The sequence below is a fragment of the Oncorhynchus kisutch genome, linkage group LG25 (assembly GCF_002021735.2).
Source record: "Oncorhynchus kisutch isolate 150728-3 linkage group LG25, Okis_V2, whole genome shotgun sequence".
In the NCBI taxonomy this organism is placed as follows: Eukaryota; Metazoa; Chordata; class Actinopteri; order Salmoniformes; family Salmonidae; genus Oncorhynchus; species Oncorhynchus kisutch.
Window position 1 is genome coordinate 26,245,125 of NC_034198.2, and position 8,951 is coordinate 26,254,075.

Sequence of the window (8,951 nt, forward strand, 5' to 3'; positions counted from 1 at the left end):
CACTGAATTATAATCATTTGAGTGGCAGATAAAACAAAGACAAGAGTATATAATGAGTGGAGGCCCAAAAAATATCTACATGAGTAATGCATTCATTGACAAAGCTACTATCAATCATACTGTGAATAAATGTTTACTGTTCAGGAACAGGCCTATTCTTGTCCTCATCTTACCTTGAAGAAAGACATTCCTATGGGAGGGAGGAAATGGTGGACCTATAATTGTTCACCACTGATGACCTTTCAAGACCAGTGCTTGACTTGGGCAGGAGCTCACCGGAGCTGAGTACTGACACCTCAAATTGTCTAATGCTTGAGCTCCTGTTCCGCTTCTAGAATATTATCTCAAAAGGATTATGAGACAAAAGGATTATGCACCTAAATACAAATGGTACCGGCACCCAAAATGAGTACTGGAACCTATTTCAGATCAAGTGAAGCACTGTTCAAGACCAATATTATTAATCTCCCTTAATAAAGATGGAAAGTCACTGCGTATGAGAATAAGGGCAGTGCTCCGGAAACCAAATGTGTAAGGAATCACACAGCATGCTACATCCTGTAAATAGATCTCAGGAGTTAATCATAAGGAGAGCCAACATATTGAGCATAACACAGTGTGACATAAACTGCTTGTTGGAGATCCATAGGTTGCTGAGTTACAATGGACATAAATTATGTGCATGTTATTTCCTGGAGTTTGAGAGGATGGAACAACTAAACTCTTAGAAAAAAGCATTCCAAAAGGGTTCTTTGGCTGTCCCCATTGAAGAGCAGTTTTGGTTGCATGTAGAACCCTCTGTGGAAAAGGTTCTACATGGAACTCAAAAGGGTTCTACCTGGAACCAAACGGCTTCTCCCTGGAACCAAACTTGTTGGTTCTAGATAGCATCTTTTTTCTAGGAGCGTAATATTAACCTGTATTTTCTGCCCATTGAAATGATTCTGTTTGGCTTAGAGTACTGTGTTGAACCTATTCAAACACATTTCTAAAACCGTAGTTATCCCCACAGGACCTCCAGCACATGGCAAGTCATCTTTGAAGTGACTTATGAAACCTACTAACATCATGAAACAAGGAGAGATTTTATTACTAAAGTGTTGGTGAATGATGTTGAGTAATCGATCAGGGAACACTTAGAGAAAAATAAACCTAATGTTTTTATTTATTCTGTATCCCTTAGCTCAGAACCCTCCTTTATATCATACATGAATTGGACCTGCTGTATTAGGCAGCTTGTGATAAGAGGACAAATGAAATGATAAATCTTTATTAATCAATATCATTTTGTTTGTGCATAGAGGGAAATTGTACCCTGAATCAATTTCCCTATCTCGCTGAGCTTTGCACATTGTACAAAATTATGATAAAAAACAAGCACTAGCCTGACAATAAGCCACCTTTTTGTTAATCAAAGAACAAACATATGGCCATGAAGGGTACAGGTCCATCTTGAATGCATTGTTTGTGACCCAAAAACGTAAGTGTTAACAGCAATTACGGGAATGGATCAGACGTGATGATTTATTGTACTGTAAGATAGGAAACACGCTCTGCTCTTGCAGGTAGGCTGACTCTGGGAAGGGATGGTCGGAGAGAACGCATCGGTGTCTCCATGACAACAAACAGCACTCTACTATTTTCCCTGCGGTTTCCTGCAGTTCTAGAATTGATTTATCACATGAGTGTGCAGATATCATTCTGTGGGTGACACAACTTGTCATTTGTTTGTGCTTGTGAGAGTTCCTGGATGTAAGCAGTGATCTGGTGGAACTTGTGGGTGGGTCAGGTGTCGTTGCTAATGGCATGAACGTTATCCACCATGTAGGTGCTGACACTCAGCAAAGACCAAGAAAGGTTAAAAAGGTATATTAATTTAAGATAGTTTGGGTTGATCTGCACTTAGGAAGGATCCAGTTTTGAGATGGGAATGATTAGCCTGATTTTGCGTAAATCATGCATTGATGTCAATGCAAGATTTGCACGAGTTATGAGCAAAGCTACTTGTCTTTAAAAATTGTTTTTATCATAATGAATATCAGTTCAACACCTGCTCATTGGAGCAGTGGCTAAGTGCAATTTCGCAAGTCTCCCAGCAATGTCAGAGCAAGGTATCTGCTATCACACCATGTAAAGTAAAAACTTTAAAAAAATATAAATTGCAACTAAGTGGATTTATGTCAACTCCGTCAGACACATTAAACGGCATTTCATTTGTTAAATTATTGTCCAACAAATGTTTAAAGGCATTGATTGTTTAATTCTAACATTAGATATTTAATACAAATACAAATGTGCAAACTTATTTTTGTTTTGTTTTATAGCACTATTAAATCCTCCAGGGCTAATTTCATTAGCATTTGTGCCATAATTTTCTACATTTAGAACATAAAACATTTATACAGCAAACATGATCCCTTAGGTTTAGCACAGGAAATACTACCATTGTTTAAGCATATATTGCAGACCGGGGGTTAGCCATCAGTGATGGAGTTGACAACAGATACTCAAAACAGACATATTTTTGCATCTAAAAACAAAAGTTCAATACAAACATTTGTAAAATATGGAAAATTACTATTTTGAAAATCCCCAAATGAAAACATAACCAAAAATCTGACGGAGTTGATGTTTTACAAGGTTGACAAAAATGGCTTTTTCTTCTTCATTCAAGTGTTATACACAGTCTAATTCTTTGCTTAATAAGTCTAAAACTTAATTAAATGTAACAAATTTTTACCAAAATGTATATTCTATTTCAATATATCTGGCAGATGGAGTGACAGTTTATGGTTGTGACCATGGTGATTCCAATATTGTTTGAGAAAACTTGACAGACTAAGAGTGGTCCTGTCGCACTACATGTATTGAGGACATGAATAAGGGGTCCTTATGGTATAGCTGACCCTGCTCATTCCTGATTCATTTAGGATTTTAGACCAATCTGACAGAGTAAATCCAATCTCTGAACACAGCTTTTTGGAATGAAATGTCTTAATCTTAATCTTGGCACTCCACCACCATTGTAAAACATATTTTGGAAGCTATAGAAATGCATTTATTGTCATCTTAATGCAAACTTTTAAATTATCGTATGTGAGCTAAACATAAAAAATTAAAAAAGCCAAAATATATTTTTTTAAATGTATAATTTTGAGAGATTACTAACGTTACTGTCCCCACTACAACAAAACAATACTTAAATACATGTAATTCAAACATTTAATTGAAATACTGTAAAATTCCATTCATTCCTATGGAGGATTGCTTCTACTGGTAAGGGCCAATATGGCCGACCGGTGGCTTCAAAGTAATCCAGGGTTAATATACATCATTGGCTACACCATTGCATTGGGTTAGATGGAGGACTTTGTGAGTGTATTCTGAATTCCCCAAGGGAGTTGACTCTCGCGGTTGTGCTTACAGTAGCTTACATGCCCCAGGGTCATATTGAAGCAGTGAATAGTGGCAATATGGGGGGAAAAACATACCGAAATTTGTGCTGTGGATTACGAATATCTGTATTCTTATTGAACAAGTTCAGGTAGTAGTACGTCTGAATAAGACTGAACTCGACCCAGGACTCTTAGACTACTGTATGTCATCAGCAGAGATCAGTTGGTCATCACATCCTCTTATTCATCAAATAATAAATTAAGCAGGTGAATGCTTATGTACAACTAATCCTACTACAAACACCCCAGGCTGAGGAAGACATTTCTGAGTAACATCGTTGATTTACGGTTGACCTTGACCTTTTGGGATTGTGACTGGGGAATGGCGATGCTCCAATGATTCAAGGCTTTGTTGTGTTTCTGACATTTTCCATCCCTCTCTAATTCAGGCTGTTATCCCCACCTGCTTCAAGATGTCAATTACCATCCCATGCCCAAGAAAGGGAAAGTAACTGAACTGACTGACTACCGATCCGTAGCACTCACTTCCGTCATCATGAAGTACTTTGAAAGGCTAGTCAAAGACTACATCACCTTCTCCCTCCCTGACAAACTCTACCCTCGCCAATTTGCCTACTGCCCCAACAGATCCAAGGATGACGCAATCGCCATTGCCTTGCACACTGCTCTCACCCACCTGGACAATAGGGATGCATATGTGAGGATGTTCGTCATCGACTACAGCTCTGCCTTCAATACCATAGTGCTCTCTAAGCTCACCACAAAACTCACAGCCCTGGGACTGAACTCCTTCCTATGCAACTGGGACCTGGACTTCCTGATGGGCCGCCCCCAGGTAGTGAAGGTAGGCAACATTACCTCCTCCACACTGATCCTGAACACAGGGGCCCCACAACGCTGCATCCCCAGTCCCCTGCTGTACTCCCTGTATACCCACTACTACATGGCCTCACACAGTTCCAACTTCATCATCAAGTTCGCTGACGTCACGACAGTAGTAGGCCTGATTACCAACAACGACGAGATGGCCTACCGGGAAAAGGTAGACACTGGTGCCAGGTAACCAACCTCTCCCTCAACATCCGCAAAACAAAGGAGCTGATTGTTGATTTCAGGAAGAACCAGCTGAGCACGCCCCCATACTCACCAACGGGGCCGCCGTGAAGACTGTCAAAAATGTCAAGTTTAGGCCTCCCGAGTGGCGCAGTGGTCTAAGGCACCACTGTGCCACTGGAGATCCTGATTCAAGTCCAGGCTCTGTCGCACCGGCCGCGACTGGGAGACCCATGGGGCGGTGCACAATTGGCCCAGCGTCGTCCGGGTTAGGGGAGGGTTTGGCCGGCAGGGATGTCCTTGTCCCATCGCGCTCTAGCGACTCCTGTGGCGGACCAGGCGCAATGCACGCTGACACGGTCGCCAGGTGTACAGTGTTTCCTCTGACACATTGGTGCGGCTGGCTTCCGGGGTTAAGCGGGCATTGTGTCAAGAAGCAGCGCGGCACGCCTGGGTTGTGTTTCGGAGGACGCACGGCTCTCAACCTTTGCCTCTCCCAAGTCCAAATGGGAGTTGCAGCGATGAGACAACACTTGGCTGGATGTCCTTTGGGTGGTGGATCAGTCTTGATACACACGCGAAACAGTTGAGAGTGAAAAACCAAGCAGCTTTGCAGTTCTTGACACACTCAAACCGATGTGCCTGGCACTTACTACCATACCCCGTTCAAAGGAACTTAAATATTTTGTCTTGCCCATTCACTCTTGGCATTCTCTCAACCAGCTTCACCTGGAATGCTTTCCCAACAGTCTTGAATGAGTTCCCACATATGCTGAGCACTTGTTGGCTGCTTTTCCTTCAATCTGCTGTCCAACTCATCTCAATTGGGTTGAGGTTGGGTAATTGTGGAGGCCAGGTCATCTGATGCAGGTCTCCATTACTCTCCTTGGTCAAATAGCCCTTACACATCCTGGAGGTGTGTTGTGTCATTGTCCTGTTGAAAACAAATGATAGTCCCACTAAGCGCAAACCAGATGGGATGGCTTGCAGAATGCTTTGGTAGCCATGCTGGTTAAGTGTGCCTTGAATTCTAAATAAATTACTGACAGTGTCACCAGCAAAGCATGCCCACACCATCACACCTCCTCCTCAATGCTTCACGGTGGGAACCACACATGCAGAGACCATCCGTTCACCTCCTCTGCATCTCACAAAGACATGGCGGTTGGAAGACAAAATCTCAAATTTGGATTCATCAGACCAAAGGACAGATTTCCACCGATCTAATGTCCATTGTTAGTGTTTATTGGCGTCCTTTGGTAGTGGTTTATTTGCAGCAATTCGACCATGTAGGCCTGATTGACGCAGTCTCCTCTGAACAGTTGATGTTGAGATGTGTTTGTTACTTGAACTCTGTGAAGAATTTATTTGGGCTGCAATTAACTCTAAAGAACTTATCCTCTGCAGCAGCGATAACTCTGGGTCTTCCATTCCTGTGGCGGTCATCATGAGAGCCAGTTTAATCATAGTGGTTGATGGTTTTTACGACTGCACTTGAAGAAACTTAAAAAGTTCTTGAAATTTTCCGCATTGACTGACCTTCATGTCTTAAAGTAATGATGGACTGTCATTTCTCGTTGCTTATTTGAGCTGTCCTTGCCATAATATGGACTTGGTCTTTTACCAAATAGGGCTATCGTCTGTATACCTCCCTTACCTTGTCACAACACAACTGATTGGCAGAATCGCATTAAGAAAGAAATTCCACAAATGTACTTTTAACAAGGCACACCTGTTAATTGAAATGCATTCCAGGTAACTACCTCATGAATCTCAAATATAAACTATATTTTCATTTGTATAACACTTTTTTGGTTACTACTACTATATGATATTTCATAGTTTTGATGTCTTCACTATTATTCTACAATGTAGAAAATCGTAAAAATAAAGAAAATCCCTTGAATGAGTAGGTGTGTCCAAACTTTTGACTGGTACTGTATATATTATTATTTATTATTTTTTATTGTTTCATTCACACCTGCACTGTTGGAGCTCAGAGCATAAGTATTTCACTGTACACTGCAACTACATCTGCGATACTATGCATGTGACTAAATAAAAACCTGATCTAATCGAATAATATGAAGGACGTTAGTGAAGCTGTTTAATTAAAAACACATCTAATTAAAAACACAAATATGTGCTAACAGATGTGTCATGAGCTGCCACCATTCAACACACCTGTGACAATGATGGCATGTCTGTATAGCAAGTGGTGTGATGATATCAAAGTAACATGTTACTATGTAAATCGGAAAGCTACAGCAGTCTCATGGCCAATCCATCCTCTCAATGTCTCCATGCAGGCTCAGTCTCACAATGGCAGATCACGGGCTACACATGCTATACATTTCTAATAAGCCATTACCCTAGTGAATTCTTCTTCTGTGAAAGGGTATAGGCCAGGGTATTGCTTACACCAAGTCCTTCTAGTGGGAAAAGTCATTCTTGAGCGGTGAGGTCCCACCGTACAATAAGTGACCCTAATACCAATTTACTGACATATGGACAAGTTCAGTGTAATTACAGTGTAAGTACACATTGTTACATTGCTCTTACAACTGCAAAAAAAAAATATTGCAAAATAAGTCTTTGTAATTGTTCTGGCCAATTTGAAATGCATTTATTTGGGGGGGGGGGGGGGGGGCGAGGAATACGCTCTTAAAATAAAAAAAAATCAGATGTTTTCAAAGTAAAGTGTTTATGAGGGTTAAATACCAATAATAATCGAATTATGTCAAAATCATATGTAGCCAATGTCCGCCTATCAATGGTCCCACATCAATGGTTTCTTTGACAGTTAATATTATTATGGTGACTCCACTGGGGTCTGGAAATCCATTGCGTTATAGCCGAATCCAAACGCGTTCATTTCTGACCGTTCGAGGCACTGCAGATGTCTGTGGTTGCAATAAAATGCTATCTTTAACAGCAAACAGTTGTGACTATGCTATATAAAATTACACATGGTGCAATACTCTGATAGTCTATTGACAAAATGTTTGCAATACATTTTTTTTATGATAGCCTTCAGCACATACTCTAGTTGCAATGAATTCCCTTTAATTACAGGCGGAATAATGTAGCCATTTACTGGTCTATATCATGATTTACGTGCGCCTAACTCCCGGTGGAATTCTTTCACGTGCTCTGTTCAGAACAATTATTGAGCATGGTGCCATATTGGTCTATCAACAACCTGTTTCTTTCAATATACCACAATGTGGTTCCTCATGGTATCCCCTTCTATGGCCGGTTACTGTCAGTTGATTTTCCTATTAAACTATGAAATGTACACATACTACTAATCTAACCTAGACTCGGATTTACCATGCATCAGAACAATAGTGTCAGGGCAGTGTAGGCTATAAAACCTGGGATTAGTTGTTGATATCTTACCTGATAATGACATACATGACGAGCACGTTTCCCACCAGACCAAGCACACACACAATAGAGTAAAGAGTCGTGATTATAATCGCGATGATCACTGGTGTCGAATCTTTGGCCAGATTGTCTGTTCTCTCACATTTGGCATCCAAACTCATGTTATCGCTGAAGTTCCGACAAAAAACACTATTGTTCATCATGGCCATATTCGAGAAATGGTACGGATAGTTCGACGTGTTGCCACCGCTTTCCATGGTCAGCTGAAGCTGTCCCGGCTGAGGCGCTCAGGACAAGAAATCTCGCAACGATTCTCTCACGTTCAAGGCTGCACCGTGTGAGTTAAAGCGTTTTTGTGTCACACCAAGTACCCTTACGCACGAGTTATTGGACGTGGATGAAACATAAATGCATATTACCAGTTCCCCCTATTGCGTTCTCAATTTATCAAGCAAAATGACGTCACTCCATGAACCAACCCCAAGGCACTGGCGTTAGAATGCGGTAATTGCCTATAGCGAAGCATTAGCCTTCAGAATTATTTAACAATATTGCGCTACAGTAGACTGCATACATTTTCAAACTCAGCCCTTACGAAAAAATATTTCAATCAGAGTGCAGTATAACTGCAGTACACAGCAGTATAACTGTAGTTAGAGTGCAATATAACTGCAATATGCGCAAATACTGATCCAAAATAAGTCTTTTTTACTTCAGTAATTTTGCAGTGTAACTACAGTTCGACTGCAGTACACTGCAGTTATTCTGCAATTACTGCGCCCAAAATACCAGTTGACTGCTCTTACTGTACTTTTACTGCAGTTTCAAAACTGCTATCTTTTTTTGTAATGGAGGTCAATCTGAAGTGCAGCTGTAGACCCTAGCCTATAGGCTACAAGTGAACGTGTCGTTGGGAACTTAAGTTTTTGGTTTCCCATTGGTTCTGGGAACGAAGCCAGAAGTTTCCTGACCATTAAAACATAACGTTTTTTTAAATGTTTTCAGAACGGAAGTGAAAATGTAGACTTTTCTGGGAACTAACATTTTTAGGTCACAGGGAATTTAAGATAATGTTTTTCTATAGTTCCCTGA

The 8,951-nt window shown here is 40.8% G+C and overlaps 1 protein-coding gene across 2 annotated transcripts in view; it reads right to left on the reverse strand.

Moving 5' to 3' along the window:
• Positions 1-8,314, reverse strand: part of oprm1 (opioid receptor, mu 1) — a 31,951-nt gene extending 23,637 nt beyond the window's left edge. For both annotated transcript variants that reach the window (XM_020460810.2, XM_020460809.2), the window contains exon 1: positions 7,872-8,314. In XM_020460810.2, coding sequence (XP_020316399.1) covers positions 7,872-8,116 — 245 coding nt within the window. In that variant the 5' untranslated portion in view covers positions 8,117-8,314. The remainder of the gene's footprint in view (positions 1-7,871) is intronic.
• Between the last annotated feature and the right edge of the window lie 637 nt (positions 8,315-8,951).